General features: G+C 39.7%; 1 protein-coding gene across 1 annotated transcript; it reads right to left on the bottom strand.

Annotated features, from left to right (window-relative positions):
- Nucleotides 1-2,750: 2,750 nt before the first annotated feature.
- Nucleotides 2,751-11,548, bottom strand: LOC142234285 (uncharacterized). Its single transcript, XM_075305377.1, has 3 exons — nt 11,502-11,548; nt 11,196-11,285; nt 2,751-4,512 (listed from the first exon to the last, which is right to left on the bottom strand). The coding sequence occupies exon 3, from the start codon at nt 4,506-4,508 to the stop codon at nt 3,429-3,431; it is 1,080 nt and encodes a 359-aa protein (XP_075161492.1). The 5' UTR covers nt 4,509-4,512; nt 11,196-11,285; nt 11,502-11,548; the 3' UTR covers nt 2,751-3,428.
- Nucleotides 11,549-17,986: the final 6,438 nt, after the last annotated feature.

The following is a 17,986-nucleotide window of genomic DNA, read 5'->3' as shown; positions in this document are numbered from 1 at the left end:
CGGGCTGTACATATATACATATAGTTAGTGCTATAGAAGACTACATTTAGCCAAATTTGGGTAAGATCGGTTGATAAATGAGGGTTTTATGGCCAAATTTAGAAAAATCGGGCGGTACATATATATGGGAGCTATAGCTAAATCTGAACCGATTTCGATGATTTTTTGCACATATAGTTAGTGCTATAGAAGATTATATTTAGCCAACTTTGAGTAAGATCGGTTGATAAATAAAGGTTTTGTGGCCAAATTTGTGAAAATCGGGCGATACATACATATATGAGAGCTATATCTAAATCTGAACCGATTTGGATGAAAGTTTGCAGACTTGAAGGGCGATGGAAAAGATTACCTTTTGCCAAATTTGGTGACGATCCGTTTGAAAAAACGCGCAGCGTGACCCCATTTGTCGAAATCGGGCGATACATATATATGGGAGCTATATCTAAATTTGATCGATTTCTTCCACATTCAATAGCGTTCGTCCTTGTGCCCAAAAAACTCCCTGTACCAAATTTCATCACAATCGGTTAATAATTGCGACCGGAATCCCGTGAACAACAAATACGTGGACAGACGGACGGACGGACACCAAGCGCTAGATCGACTCAGGAGGTGATTCTGAGTCGATCGGTATATATTTTATGGGGTCTAAAATCAATATTTCTGGTAGGCACATTTTTTGTCGATCAAACTTATTATACCCAAACCACTATGTGGTTTAGGGTATAAAAAGAGGAAATCGCTCAATTAGTGTGGTAATAAATCCAAATATCCGAAAATAGGGCAATAGATTTATGTAAGAGCTACATGTAAGTCTAAATATATCGGCTAATACATGTACATTTGAAATTTGAGCAACATTGGTTAATAAATAAGAGTATTATGACCAAATTTGGGAAAATCGATCGATGCATATATATAAGCGCTATATCTAAATCTGAACCGATTTTGATGATATTTTCCAGATTTGGTTGATACCACAGAAGGTTACTTTGTGCTAAATTAAAGTAAGATCGGGTACTAAATAAGGCTATTATGGTCAGAAATAAAGTTAAAAGGAGTACATTTTTCAAAAACGGGCGATGCATATATATGGATGCATATATATAAATCTGAACCGATTTGGATTATATTTTGCAGGTTTTGTTGATATTACAGTAGATCACTTTGTGCTAATTTTGAGTAATATCGGTTAATAAATTAGACCACTATGGTAAAAAATAAGGTTATAAGAGGCAAATTTTTGAAAATCGGGTGCTACATATATATGGGAGCTATATCTAAATTTGATCCGGTTTCTTGCAAATTCAACAGCGTTCTTCTCTGTACCAAAATACCGCCACATACCAAATTTCATCGCAGTTAGTTGACCACTAAAGGAAGAAATAATAGAAATGCCCATAGAGGTCTTCAAAAGGGCAAAATTGTAGTGCATTAAAATTAGAATTAGAAGAGGATCTCAAAAGGCAACACACATTGTTAGGTTAGGTGGCAGCCCAATGTATAAGACTCACTTAGACTATTCAGTCCATTGTGATGCCAAGGGACCTCTATTTTATAGCTGAATCCGAACGGCGTTTCATATTGCAGTGAAACCACTTAGAGAAGCTTTGAAACACTCAGAAATGTCACCAGCATTACTGAGGTGGGATATTCCATCACTGAAAAACTTTTTGGAGTTCGGTCGACGCAGGAATCGAACCCACAACCTTGTGTATGCAAGGGGGGCATGATAACCAGTGCACCACGGTGGCTCCATTGTTACTTTTTTAGATTTCAACAAGGGTATGAGACTTTATATTCTGCAGCAATAATTTACACTCAAAGAAAATTTAATTAAAAATAAGCCAACGATATTTGGTGATTTTTCAATATAATAATGAAGTATTGCATTAATAATATGGAAAGTTTCCTCGATTAATGGAACATTTTTTATACCAATTAAAATTTACATTATAATTATAAATTTATTCCTTTTATTAAGTTTTAATGACACGTTTTTATACCCTCCACCACAAGATGCGGGTATACCAACTTTGTCATTCCATTTGTAACGTATCAAAATATTGGGCGCCAAATAAACTAAATCGCAGATTTGATTTCTTGAGCCACATGGAAAAGCAAATGGCCATAGAATCGCGAGCTGTGTGGCATGTAGCGCCATCTTGTTGAAACCACATATCAACCAAGTTCAGTTCTTCCATTTTTGGCAACAAAAAGTTTGTTAGCATCGAACGATAGCGATCGCCATTCACCGTAACGTTGCGTCCAACAGCATCTTTGAAAAAATACGGTCCAATGATTCCACCAGCGTACAAACCACACCAAACAGTGCATTTTTCGGGATGCATGGGCAGTTCTTGAACGGCTTCTTGTTGCTCTTCACTCCAAATGCGGCAATTTTGCTTATTTACGTAGCCATTCAACCAGAAATGAGCCTCATCGCTGAACAAAATTTGTCGATAAAAAAACGGATTTTCTGCCACTGATTTTGGTAATAAAATTCAATGATTTGCAAGCGTTGCTCGTTAGTAAGTCTATTCATGATGAAATGTCAAAGCATACTGAGCATCTTTCTCTTTGACACCATGCCTGAAATCCCACGTGATCTGTCAAATACTAATGCATGAAAATCCTAACCTCAAAAGAATCACCCTTTATTTATAATGTCGTTCAAGTAAACACACACTCTATGTTCGCCGAATGCGAAAAGTATGGAAATATAGAGAAAAATAAAAACACGATAGTTTAATATTTTCAATATATAACAAGAGCAGAAGGTTTTATTAAGGTGTTTTCTATTATAATTAATGGTAAACAATATTACCTATAATTTCCAACGATATGGATAAATTTGCAACCGCACCAATTGGCTTATCGATAACAAGTAAAGTGAGAGATGCTCTCAACCAAGATGGCGGAAGGCGGGGCTTTTGACAAGATAAATTAATATTCAAATTATGACATTTCTACTCTGGCAGGGATGTACCAAAAAGTAGTATACAAATTCTAACGAACACTATTAAGTCCAATTAATCTTTACTCGAACTTAAACATTGCCGGCCGCCTTGCAACATCAAGGTATGTTGTAACTAAAACTAAACTTAAAATACAAAATGAGGCTAAGTGCAGTGCAAAGTGAGTTTTTTTCAGTTCATTTACCATAAATCCAATTTATTAATTCATTTATCTTTTCAAATTCAACCTAAGACTAGATAAAAAAAAAAAAACTAATAAAAATAATTACGTAAGGTCAGAAGGGGACCTGGTAGAACCCAAAAGGGGGGCTCTCGCGACAATATATCGATGGGTCAAAAGGGGACCCGTTAGAACCCCAAAAAGGGGGCTCTCGCGAAGAGATACAATAAAACGATGGCCAAAAGGGGGCCGTTAGAACCCAAAAGGGGGGCTCTCGCGCATTTACCCTAGCAGTTACACAACCCGGACAGAACCCAACCGAAGATTGTATAATGAGCCACCGGGAGACCGGGCGACGTATACACCCTATGTGTTATGATTCGCCCATACACCTCAGGACCAAAAACGATCGCAACCCGTCCCACTCGGTAAAATTGCGGATCTGCCAAAGGTAATCCCAAAAAGGATTCCTTGATCCGTTCTGGCACGGCTTCGGCGGGGGTCAACACACGACCTAGATCGTGCACACGAGCAGTAAACGTCAGTCGCTGCTCTGGATCATAAGCGGACGATACTGTCAACCGGCAAAATTGGACCCCCTCAATATTTGTAACCGGTAGCCCTAAGTTCTCGACCATAGAACGACAGATTTGGCTTTGGCGCGCGCAGTTGTCGATTACTGCACGGACCGGAACGGACACACCATGGGGGGACACGCGGACTACGAGGCTGGGCGCCAGAGTAACGACATTCTGCAGAGGCAGAACTCCGACGCCGCCAAAATCGGAATATGACCGTGCCACAGCAAGATCGGACGGACGATTCGTATGGCTCCCACTACGAATCCGCTGAGCAGACCTCGAGCTCCCATGTTCAATTCGAGGCGCCACAGCCGCAGCGTGTAACAAAACATTGTGGTCCCCGGAGCAACTGGGGCACCTACGCCGGCTAGGACAATCCTTCGACTGGTGGGTCTGTGCTAGACATCTGTAGCAATAGCGATGTCGTACCACCATACGTATCCTCTTCTCAATCGAAAGAGAGAGGAACTTCCGACACCGCCGCAATGCGTGACGACCTCCACAAACCCTGCAAACCAATTGAGCAGGAGTTCGACCAACATCAGTAGCCTCTACTACAGCAGGCGCCACCACGGGCTCATCCACAACTACCGGAGGTGGACTCTCAATTTCTTGGGGCGATAGCTGAACCTCCGGAATGGCAGGCGACGGTATCGCCATCGGCTCCTCCAACAATGCCCGTTCGACCGCCGACATATCAAGGGGGCACGCAGTATCATCATCCGATTGATCCATAATAACCTCGAAATTTTCCAAGTCGTCAGCGAAGCACGAGGTATTTTCCATGATACTGCGAGAAAATATACGAATTACAAAGAGTTCGCCGAAGTGTCGGTCAATGAGACCAACTTAGCTATAGGTCGTCTTACAACGCCATTCTCCGTACGTATATCCGCGACCCGAATGTGACCATCTACGCCCGGGTGAACCGACACGACTCGACCTAATTTCCAAGAAGTTGGTGGAAGCTGTTCATGACGAATAACGACTAGGTCATTTACCATAACATCGCGCTGAGGAAATTTCCACTTATATCTCATATGCAGATTCTTCAAATATTCCTCTTTCCAACGTACACAAAACTGTTGTGCAAGAGCCTGTACCTTACGAAACCGATTCACCAACGAAAGAGGCTGTTCGGTTATAACTGGCTCAGCAGGGGCGAGTAGAGGGGCACCTATAAGAAAATGACCCGGTGTCAAAGCGTCAAGCTCCTGCGGGTTATCCGATTGGGGACAAAGAGGTCTTGAATTCAAACCAGCCTCAATACGAGCCAACACCGTCGAAAACTCTTCAAACGTGAAACGAACATTCCCTATTTGCCTTCTGAAATGCAACTTAAAACTCTTCACCCCAGCTTCCCAAAGGCCTCCCATATGAGGCGCACCAGCTGGGATAAATCGCCACGATAGGCCCTGGTGTGCAAACTTAGAGGACACGACATCACTGCTTCCCCTAATTACATCCCGGAAATTTCGTTCAAGCTCACGCGACGCACCGACAAAATTTGTCCCATTGTCCGAGAAAATGGTCGCAGGACAACCCCGACGAGCAACAAACCTATGAAATGCCGCAAGAAAGCCGGCAGTCGACAAGTCGGAAACCGCTTCCAAATGAATCGCCCTAGTAGCAAAACACACGAAAACGCACACATAACCTTTAGTTATGCGACAATAACGTCCGGTGAACGACTTCACCTCAAAGGGGCCTGCATAGTCTACGCCAGTCGTCGTAAAAGGTCTGTCGAGAACAGTTCTTTCCGGAGGAAGAGGAGCCATCACCTGACTACAAACCCGTTTCCTCTCCAAAAGACATGGTTTACACCTATGTATAACCGAACGAATAAGATTCCTCACCCGAGGTATCCAGTATTCTATACGAAGAATACGCAACATCAACTGATTTCCTCCATGAATGGAAATCAAATGAACAAATTCCACCAAAAGCTTCGTGAATCGACAGCTGTAGGGCAAAATTATAGGGTGCCGCTCCGAATACGAAAGAATAGGCGAGCGGCTCAAACGACCATACATCCGCATTACACCCATTTCATCAAGGAACGGGTTCAAAGAAACAAGTGAACTGCCAGTACCTAACGAAGACCTATCCATCAAGTCCTTATATTCATTACCATAATTCATTTTTTGAGCAAGCACTATCAAGCGACTTTTAGTTGCCCTAATCTCAGACGATGATAAACTGTGATCCGCATAGCTACAATCACGCCTATGAGCGGGATGCGTCCGATAAAAGAATCTCATAACATATGAAATAACACGCAGCGCTCTATCCAGAGAAGAAAATCTATCGAGAACATCCTCGTATGAATTAACGAAAGAAGCATGTGCCTTCACAGACCGAATTTCTACGTCGGTGTCAAAAGAGGAAGTGTCACGAACCGGCCATTCCGATTGACTACACGATAGCCACTGAGGCCCATGCCACCAAAGTCGAGAGGCGGCCAAATCCGAAGGGGACACACCGCGGCTGCCAAGATCAGCAGGATTATCCTCCGACCTCACATGATACCAATTCGTACCACCGACGTTCTCCTGAATGCGACATACCCTATTCGCGACAAATGTTGTCCAAGCCGAAGGCGTTTTCTTTAACCAGGCTAGTACAATAGTCGAATCCGTCCAACAATAAATTCGACCAAAATCAATACCGATTTCTCGAATGACCGTTCTTGCGAGTTCGGACGCTAAAACAGCGCCGCAAAGCTCCAAACGAGGCAAAGAAACCGATTTCAACGGAGCAACTTTCGTCTTGCACGATAGCAAATTAACGACAATCTCGCCATTCGGGGCCAAAACTCGAATATATACTACCCCCGCGTATGCCTTAACCGAGGCATCTGAAAATACGTGAAGCTCGGCCGAAGTGCACGGTGTGTAACGAATCCACCGAGGAATATTTATCGAATTGACATCCGGATAACTATCTACAAATTTTTCCCACTCGGATGCCGTTGCCGAAGGCAGTATTTCATCCCAGCCGACGCGATCAAGCCAAACCTTCTGCATGATAATCTTTGCCACAATTATCACTGGACCTAACCAACCGACAGGGTCGAATAATTTCGCGATAGCCGACAACACTTCCCGTTTAGTGTATCCACACCTTTTTGCTATAGGCTCGACCGCGAAGTAGAATGCATCCAATTGAGCATTCCATCTCACACCCAATGGTTTCGAATTGCTAGCCTCGACAAATGCCAGCAATTGAGCATCAACCAAATATTCCGGCGGTAGTGAATCTAAAATTTCTCTATAATTCGATGTCCATTTCCGCAGTTCAAATTTAGCCGTCGCAAGCGCCGCGATTAATTGATCCCGAGCCATTATCGCAGTTTCAAGGTCATGAGTTCCGGTCAAAACGTCATCAACGTACATACATTTACGTAATATATCGGCCGCGAGTGGAAACTCCTCCTCAGTGTCTTCAGCTAACTGTAACAGTGTCCGTATCGCGAGATATGGTGCACAGTTTACACCGAAGGTCACCGTTTGTAGTTCATAGTCCTGGACTGTCCTTGTCGGAGACTCCCTAAAAACAATTCTCTGCAACGGAGCATGAGAAGAGTCCACTCGAATCTGCCTATACATCTGTGTAATATCGCAGTTGAACACGTATTTAAATAGTCGCCATCGCACAATAAGAAGGACTAAGTCCTGCTGCAAAGTGGGACCTACGTGAAGGATATCGTTAAGACTATTCCCGTTGGACGTTTTATTAGACGCATTAAATACGACGCGAAGTTTGGAAGTCTTCTTCTCGAGGTTAATGACAGGATGATGTGGAAGATAACACGAAAGTGTATCACTTGCAGAAATGGCGGATACTGGCCTCATGTGATCCAAATGCAAATATTCTTTAACAACACTATCATAAACTGATTTCACGTCCGGCCTTTTCGATAATGACGATTCATTACGATAAAATTGCCTCAAAGCAGTTGTTCGGGACTCACCCAAATATCCACGAGGACCGAGCTCTTCCTTTAGCGGAAGTGTAACTATATATCTACCTTCCGAATCTCTGCGCGTTGTCCGAACGTAATTTTCCTCACAGAACTTATCGGAGGGGGACAAAACCCCTTTACGTGGTGTTTCCTCCAACTCCCAAAACCGTAAAAGCGTTCTATCTAAATTTTCCTCTTCATCAACCGCTTTAGTCGTAGTAAATGTTTGAATTTGCGATGTAGAAATCGGACCCGTTACTAGCCAGCCGAAAACACTGTTCTGTGCTATCAATGATTGAGCCGCAATCTGCCGGCAACCTTCTAATAGTATTCTCGGGTACAAGTCAGCGCCTAGTAGAATATCGACCGGTCTCGACACGAAAAGATTCGGATCAGCTAAGCGAATATCCGGAATCTGAGACAAAACTTCCTGCGACACCGTAAAGGAAGGTAAATTCCCGGATATAGATTGGAGCACTATAGCCATAGTTTCCAACAAAACCGACGCGTTGAGTGGAGATCCGATTTTCAAATTACACATTTTACTCGATTTGGCCGAAATTGCGCTATTTACCCCCGAAATTGTAACATTAGCCGCGTGAACCGGTAGTTTCACCCGATTTCGAAAGCGTTCCGTCAGAAACGAAGATTCTGAAGCGGGGTCAATCAAAGCGCGTGCCGGATATGAAACCCCATCGTGCATGATATTAATCATCGCAGTTCCCAAAAGCACGGCCCTATTTTGCGTCGTATGAAATGCCTGGCGAGGTAGGCACGCCGACGAGGTAGAAGGTTGCGGCTGATCAACCGAAGGCATAGTTCTCGGTTGAAAACTAGCCGCTGAACTCGACAAGGTGTTGGTCGAACCCGTCGCCGAAGTCGCGCTATTAGACGGCGTAGAATCGCGATGCAATAGCGAATGATGTCTCGAATTACATTTTGCACACGAATATTGTCTTGGACAATCCTTCATCTCATGACCTTTCATTAAGCAATTCAAGCACAACCGGTTACGTTTTACCACTATGTAACGTTCCGATACCGAGAGTTTACCAAATTTAACGCAAGCCGAAAGTCTATGATTATGTTTAGGACAAATAACGCACTTAGATTCCGACGAAGCACGCGACGATTTAGAAGAAGACGCATTGGTAAAATGCGCTTTTACCTTCTTTTCCTGAGAACGCTTCGAAGACGTGTCTTCCCGCAAATCATGCAAACACATCAACGTACGAACCCTTTCGGACAAAAAAGCGTCTAAATCCGCCCACGACGAAAGGGCTGATTTGTCCCTAACACTCTGCTCCCAAAGAGTCTGTGTGAGCCGCGGCAAACGTTGAAGGCAAATAAAAACGAGTATCTGGTCCCAATTATCGGTCGAAACTTCGTACGTATTCAATGCCGAAAGACAGCCATTGATTCCACGTTGAATCGATTTCAAACCCGCACTTGTCTCTACCGATACTGCCGAAATTGCAAAGAGAGACTTAAGTTGATTGTGAACTAGAACCCGCTTATTGTCGTATGCATCAACGAGGGCCTTCCACGCGAGGGCAAAACTTCGATGTGTCAGCGGAAACTTCGAGACAATTTCCCTAGCTTCGCCACTGGTCTTCCGCACAAGATGACACAAACGCTCGACGTCCGTTAATCTTGAATTGTTAACATAAACTGCTTGAAACAAATCCCGGAATGTAGGCCAGTCTAGAAAATTGCCCTCAAATACATCCGTATCGCACGGTGGCAACGCCAAATTGTGAACCATATCACAAAGTGGAGGGCCACTAACGGCCACTTCACCCCTAAACCCGGCTTTGCCATTAGGCAGCGACTGCCCATCCCGATCAGCCGGTATCGAAGTAGTCGCGTTATTAGCCCAAATCGCTTCGGATCCTTGAGTCGATTTATGAGACCCGATACTCCGTCTCGATGCTGCAACGACCGAAGACGCAGACGAAGTGATCGATGATCTACGTGACCGACGAAACTGGCCCAATTTTCGATTTATCGCGGACAAACAATTCATATAAGCCTGATGGGACGCGTCATATTTCCCGTCCACCGATTCAATATCGCTCGTTTGCGTTGTTCCGGCACCCTGTAAACTAGCCACGCATTCCTCAAAGCAATCCTGAACCTTTGTCCACAACTTCCCCAATTCCTCACTTCGAATCTCGAGGCTATAGACGTCTAACTCCTCATCTTTCATGGCATTAAAATGGGCGTGGAATTTAATAAGAGCGTCCGAAACGCGAATAAAGCGATCAAAGGGAGATACAGACATTCTAACTTTACGTTCAACTACCAAATTGAAGAATGTAACCAAATACGAAATTACAATATAGCCAAGAAGCAACGGCCAATAAAATTACCAAACTCAGACAAGGTTCCGTTCAATAAAAATAGCAAAATACGCAAAAGTAACTCAAATTCCGACCAAAACGAAAAAACACAATTTTCACTATCAAAATAAATCAATCCGTATCAAATATCAAAACGCACTTTATCTCGAGTTACAAAGATTAATTCGAGTCCACAACTCGCGAAAATCCGACAAAAGATCAAACGTTCCCAGAAACCGAAAATACTGAATGTAGGGTGCACAAAATATTACCCCCGAACGCTTGACACAAGAAAAATTATAATAATAATAATAATAAACAAAGGTATAAATAAATCAATAATAATAAATACCTGTCCAATAAATATTCAAAATTTACCAAATATTTGAATGATCGAATAATTTCTCTCAGTGTGAGAGCGTAAAAGTTTCAAAATATACCGAGTTTTAATTCAAGCCCCGATTCCAACCGGGAAATATTCAAACCTTTGAATTCAACTTGAATTCTAATGTGGGAATTACACGTAGTGTATAGCCCCCTTAAGAATTCAAATGATGATCGATATCCGATAACACGATAGTACGAGATGTGCCCGATTAGTCACTATACTATAGCAATCGACTAAGAGCGCAACACTGATGAGAACAAAACAAAATAAAAGCTTTTGTATGTTCTCAAATGTATGCAAATGAACGAAACAACAATTAATAAATGAAATTTCAGCACAGAAAACGCGAAAAAGTGGTGAATATACGAAACAAAGAGAGTGATATATGTGTATAGTGAATATTAGTGTACGAAAGTGGTGAAAATATGTACTTTAAGTTATTTCTCTCCGAAATTATTTGCACAGACGTCAAAATGGAAATACAAAAACAAAAACCTTGAATGCGTTTTGCCGTCGGCAAATGAAAATTTACTTAAAAACAATGAAAAACGATATTTTCACGCAAATAAAGGCAAATAAACCACTTTAAATAAAAAAACACTAATATTCACTGATATCACTGAACTTGTACACCACTTTTAGGAATATTTATAATAAAAACCGATCGCGTAGCGTTGTAAAACAACCTTTTTTTTTTCTTTAAATGGACGGACGACCACTATATTTGTTGTTGCACCGACCGCGAACTCACTTTATAAGGGAAAATGCACTGCACTTACCTTATAAAACGATGAAACAGATGTTGAGGATGATGAACTGATTGGTTTGAGTTTAAGGTGAAATTGATGACCAGGTCAGGTGGACTGTGTCTATAACAAAAACCAAGAAAAACACCGGTTAAACCAATTCTTCCACTCCGAAGTCCAATTATCCGGTACGAATGGATCAAAATGTTCGCCGAATGCGAAAAGTATGGAAATATAGAGAAAAATAAAAACACGATAGTTTAATATTTTCAATATATAACAAGAGCAGAAGGTTTTATTAAGGTGTTTTCTATTATAATTAATGGTAAACAATATTACCTATAATTTCCAACGATATGGATAAATTTGCAACCGCACCAATTGGCTTATCGACAACAAGTAAAGTGAGAGATGCTCTCAACCAAGATGGCGGAAGGCGGGGCTTTTGACAAGATAAATTAATATTCAAATTATGACATTTCTACTCTGGCAGGGATGTACCAAAAAGTAGTATACAAATTCTAACGAACACTATTAAGTCCAATTAATCTTTACTCGAACTTAAACACTCTATTTTGGTTCAATTTCAACAATAAGTAATAATTCCATATTTACTTCGTGCCCATCGAATGTACCAACGCAGGCATCATGTAACTGCAAATAAAAATAAATTATACCATATATCAAAATGCAGAACAAACAAGTATATACGGCCGTAAGTTCGGCCAGGCCGAAGCTTTTGTACCCTCCATCATGGATTGCGTAGAAACTTCTTCTAAACACTGCCATCCACAATCGAATTACTTAAGTTGCGGTAACGCTTGCCGATGGCAAGGTATCTTAAAACCTCCTAACACCATCTTCTAAATTGTATGTAAATCCATACGTGGTATATATTAAATCAAAAAAGATCGATCCAATACCTATATAATTCAGTTTGACAAAGTAGACATAAAATTTTGACAAAATTTTCTACAGAAATAAAATTTTAACAAAATTTTCTATAGAAATAAAATTTTAACAAAATTTTCTATAGAAATAAACTTTTGAAAAAATTTTCTATAGAAATAAAATCTTGGCAGATTATTTGTGGCTCGAGTGGCAACCATGATTATGAACCGAATAAAATTTCAACAAAATTTTCTATAGAAATAAAATTTTGAAAATGATGAAAATTTTATTATGAACCGAATAAAATTTTAACAAAATTTTCTCTAGAAATAAAATTTTTACAACATTTTCTATAGAAATAAAATGTTGACAAAATTTTCTATAAAAATAAAATTTTGGTAGATTATTTTTGGCTCTAGTGGCAACCATGATTATGAACCGATATGGACCAATTTTTGTGTGATTGGACCAATTTTGGTATGGTTGTTAGCGACCATATACTAACACCACGTTCCTAATTTGAACCGGATCGGATGAATTTTGCTCCTCCAAGAGGCTCCGGAGGTCAAATCTGGAGAACGTTTTATATGGGGGCTATATATAATTATGGACCGATATGGACCAATTTTTGCATGGTTGTTAGAGACCATATACCAACACCATGTACCAAATTTCAGCCGGATCGGATGCAATTTGCTTCTCTTTTAGGCTCTGCAAGCCAAATCTGGGGATCGGTTTATATGGGGGCTATATATAATTATGGACCGATGTGGACCAATTTTTGCATGGTTGTTAGAGACCATATACTAACACCATGTACCAAATTTCAGCCGGATCGGATGAAATATGCTTCTCTTAGAGGCTCCACAATCCAAATCTGGGGATCGGTTTATATGGGGGCTATATATAATTAAGGACCGATATGGACCAATTTTTGCATGGTTATTAGAGACCATATACGAACATCATGTACCAAATTTCAGCCGGATCGGATGAAATTTGCTTCTGTTTGAATCTCCGCAAGCCAAATCTGGGGATCGTTTTATATGGGGGCTATATATAATTATGGACCGATGTGGACCAATTTTTGCATGGTTGTCAGAGACCATATACCAACACCATGTACCAAATTTCAGCCGGATCGGATGCAATTTGCTTCTCTTTTAGGCTCTGCAAGCCAAATCTGGGGATCGGTTTATATGGGGGCTATATATAATTATGGACCGATGTGGACCAATTTTTGCATATACCAACACCATGTACCAAATTTCAGCCGGATCGGATGAAATTTGCTTCTGTTTTAGGCTCCGCAAGCCAAATCTGGGGATTGGTTTATATGGGGGCTATATATAATTATGGACCGATGTGGACCAATTTTTGCGTGGTTGTTAGAGACCATATACCAACACCATGTACCAAATTGCAGCCGGTTCGGATGAAATATGCTTCTGTTAGAGGCTCCACAAGCCAAATCTGAGGGTCCCTTTATATGGGGGCTATACGTAAAAGTGGACCGATATGGCCCATTTTATATCCGACCTACATCGATAACAACCGACCTACATCGATAACAACTACTTGTGCCAAGTTTCAAGTCGATAGCTTGTTTCGTTCGGAAGTTAGCGTGATTTCAACAGACGGACGGACGGACATGCTTAGATCGACTCAGAATTTCACCACGACCCAGAATATATATACTATATGGGGTCTTAGAGCAATATTTCGATGTGTTACAAACGGAATGACAAAGTTAATATACCCCCATCCTATGATGGAGGGTGTAAAAACAGGTACATTTTTTTCAATTACACTTTCCTTTTTGGTATTCACATAAAACCACGAGACACTTCTGAATAAATAAATTAACACAAAACACAGTAAATCCGTATTCTCAGTCCATTCCAAGCAAAAATCACCACACGACTGACGCGCAAAATAAAAATCGTGTGTACTTGCTCAATTTTTTTATAAAATTCTTTTCGTTGTAAAAAAATTTAAAAATTAAATGGTCACGAAAACAATGTACATGGTCTTTATGGCCATTTAATGGTTCTAGACATGTCTATACGTAACCTATAAAAATATTTTTTTCTCTGCAAAAAAGTAAAAAAATTGAATGATCCGGTACATGATTTTCCCGAACATGTAATGGTCTCAATTTCTATCATTTAAATAATAGAACAAGTTTGCGGCATTTGATAACTAACCATTTAAATGCTTATTGCCAACATATATTTTTCTCCGCTCGAAAATTATTTTTACAAAGACAAAATACATGGTTTTCGCGACAATTACCTACTCTAGATAAGCATTAAATGGATGCGGCAACCATGTCCAAACATGTTTTTTTTTCAGTGAGTGTACTGCAAATCAAAAAAATAACGTGTTCCAAATCAATTAAATGTTCCACTAAGGATAAAATATAAAACTATACTAAGCAGAACAAAAAAAAAGAAAAAATAAAACTCCGGATATCCTAAATTATTCACCATACCTTGTTGCACTAAAAAGTCACCCTTGTTGTTCCGGTTACTCGAAAATCAACTGTGAAACTTAACAAAGTTATTTTGAATTAATTAGTCAAAATTGTAGGTATTCAAAAACTTGGTTGCGTTTTCGATTCATTTTGTCTTCCCTTTTTTTAGAAATCCAACAAACGAATCAACAGAAGTATATACAGGTGAAGCAATAAAACCACAATTACAATGATTTCAGTTTAGCTTTATTTCGCTTCTTCGGTTGGTCTTCCTTGTTGCAGCATCTGAAGGAATGAAGTCATACCTCTGCATTAAGGAAAAAAGAAAACTTCCCAAAGTAGTCCAAATGGCATAGAAATGTTGAAATGGAAATTAGTAGAAACAAGTAATGAAAATGGTGTATACGGCATTAAGGCCATGCTAAAAAAAAAAAAATTAAAACAATATCAACAAGAGAAATGAAAGTGAGCAAAATTCAATTAAAATGCTAGAGAATAATCAGAGAACTTAGGAAACACCAAAGATTGTCACCAAGCAATTATTAAGAGTATAATGACCAAAGGAAAAACGACGACGGTAAAAGTTTTATTGTTTACCCTTCAAATAAATGTTCGGTCAGGGTGTATTTTATGTACCCTCCAGCATGGATTACGTACAAACTTCTACTAAAGACTGTCATTCACAATCGAATTACTTGGGTTGTGGCAACAGTTATCAAGGTATATACACCTTTTTAACAATGTCTTCTAACATGTATGTTAGTCCATATGGAGTCTATGTTAGATAAAACAAGTATATACGGCCGTAAGTTCGGCCAGGCCGAATCTTATGTACCCTCCACCATGGATTGCGTAGAAACTTCTACGAAAGACTGTCATCCACAATCGAATTACTTAGGATGTGGTGCTACTTACCGATGGAAAGGTATCTTAAAGCTTCTCAACTTCGTCTTCTAAATTGTAAGGTCATGCGGGATATATAGTAGACAAAAAAGGTAAATTAAATACCTATATAATTCAGTTCTTGGCCGGTTTACATAATGGAGTCTATAAACAACTATGAACTTTTGCCCGATAATTAGAGAGCCAGAAGTGAAATATGGTGTTGGCTTCATATGGCGGCTATATACAATTATGAACCGATATGGACCAATTTTTGCGTATCGGATGAATTTTTCTCCTCCAAGAGGCCCTGGAGGTCAAATCTGGCGATCGGTTTACATGGCGTCTATATATTATTGTGGACCTATATGACCAATTTGTGTATGATTGTTAGAGACCATATACTAACACCACGTACTAAACTTCAACCGGATCGGATGAATTTTTCTGCTCCAAGAGACCCTGGAGATCAAATCTTGGTATCGGTTTATATGGGGGCTATATATAATTATGGACCGATATAGACCAATTTTCGCATGGTTATTAGAGGTCATATACTAACAACACGTATCAAATTTCAACCGGATCGGATAAATTTTGCTCCTCCTAGAGGCTCTGAACGTCAAATCTGGGCGTCAGTTTATATGGGAGCTATCCGTAAAAGTGGTCCGATATGGCCCATTTGCAATACCATCCGACTTACATCAATAACAACTACTTGTGCCAAGTTTCAAGTCGATAACTTGTTTCGTTCCGAAGTTAGCATGATATCAACAGATGGACGGACATGCCTAGATCGACTCGGAATTTCACCACGACCTATAATATATATACTTTATTTGGTCTTAGAGCACTATTTCGATGTGTTACACATCGAAATATCTACCTTCGAGTATCACGGAGAAATTCTAAGACTATATATATAACGATGTCCGTTTGTCTGTTGTAGTTACTCTACAGTCTTCAATAATGAAGTTTTCGTGCCGACATTTTGCACGAACTCGTCGTGTGTCTGCAGGCAGGTCACGTTCGAAGATGGACTATATCAGTCCATATTTGGTTATAGCCACCATACAAACCGACCCCTTCATTTAGGGTGTTGAGCATCTAGACACCACAATTTTTAACCGATTTTCCTTAAATTTGAGGTATTTTGGTTCCATTAAAAAGTGGTACACTCAAAACAAAGTTTACTTGGATCCAAAGATTTTGACCTTCCTTTAAAGATTTTGGTATTGATTCCGAGCCAAAGATGCGGCTTCTTTAAAATAAAGACATTTTTAGGGACCTCCCTGGCTTTAAATCTAGGATCGGTGAAATTAAAATTGGATACAGATCTCATTCGTCGAATTTTTATTCTCTGTTTGCGATATATTAATAAAGGTATTCATGCACTGTTAGAAAAATATGTTTTTCATATGTTCCGATATAAACAAAATGTGTTTCGGGCACAATTTTTAAACACAATATATTTAAGTGCCAACATGTAATGTTCCTAAACTAACACTAAATGTTTGGGACACATATGTTAATATGTTAGAATATATTATGTTTGGGCATGAGTGTTTTATAAAAATAATATGTGTGAATGTAAACATATATAAATTTACAAATTTCGAGTAAACATATATATGTTGTGATATTTTATTCAGAGAGCGACAGAGAGAGAGAGAGTATAGAGAAAGAAATAGAGATGGAAACCTGGAGGGTTGACGAAAGATATCAACCTAACACAGCGAAAGAATGAAAAGAGAGCAATTTCTTTGAAACCGCTTATATGTTGTTTCTGAAAACTATTTTATGATAAGGCCAAAAATTTGATATGCTTAAGTCTAAATATTTAATTTGAATATTAGAATGAGTATTGGGAGTAAAGAGAATAGACATTCAGAACCAAGAGAATAGACCTTTGAAAAAAAAAAAAAAACAGAATTTGTTTTCGCATTGAGAGCAGCATTTTATGTATGTGTGGACGTGTGTTTTGTTTATCATTTTGGCATTATGGGCACAATTTTTTTCTTGGTTCGTTAAAAGAAATCGGAACGTATGCTAACCACTGCTCCACGTGGCCAACAAATGTATGTTTCTGTTAAATAATGTTATGTTTGCATCGGCTCGTGGGCGCTGCAAACTATGCTCTATAAATGTAACTTATAACGATAATTGTCTATTGATGACTACAACAGCTACGTAGCCCAGTGGTAGTGTGTTGGCTTACAAATTGCGTGGTTCCCGGTTCGATTCACCGTCCAGGCGAAAGGTAAAATTTAAAAAAATTATAAAATTGAATAATTTCTTCAACATTATTTGTATTACACAAAAAGGTGCCAAGTACTAAAAATTTCGTGGAAGTGAAAATTATGTGAGGGAATGAGCACCATCTTCTTGGGGAGAAAACTCTTCCAAGCATATAATATTTTTGGGCTGAAAATGCTTCCAAATATAATATGTTCACATAAAACAAACATAATAATGTTTCGGCAATATCCAATAAAATATGTGCTTCCTGCAAAATATGTTTGGAACATATGCTAGAGAAACGAGTTCTTTTGAGGGTGTGTACAAATAAATTCCA

The sequence above is a fragment of the Haematobia irritans genome, chromosome 4 (assembly GCF_050003625.1).
Source record: "Haematobia irritans isolate KBUSLIRL chromosome 4, ASM5000362v1, whole genome shotgun sequence".
Lineage (NCBI taxonomy): Eukaryota > Metazoa > Arthropoda > Insecta > Diptera > Muscidae > Haematobia > Haematobia irritans.
Note: the sequence above shows the minus strand (reverse complement) of the source record. Positions and strands in the feature narration are given on the sequence as shown.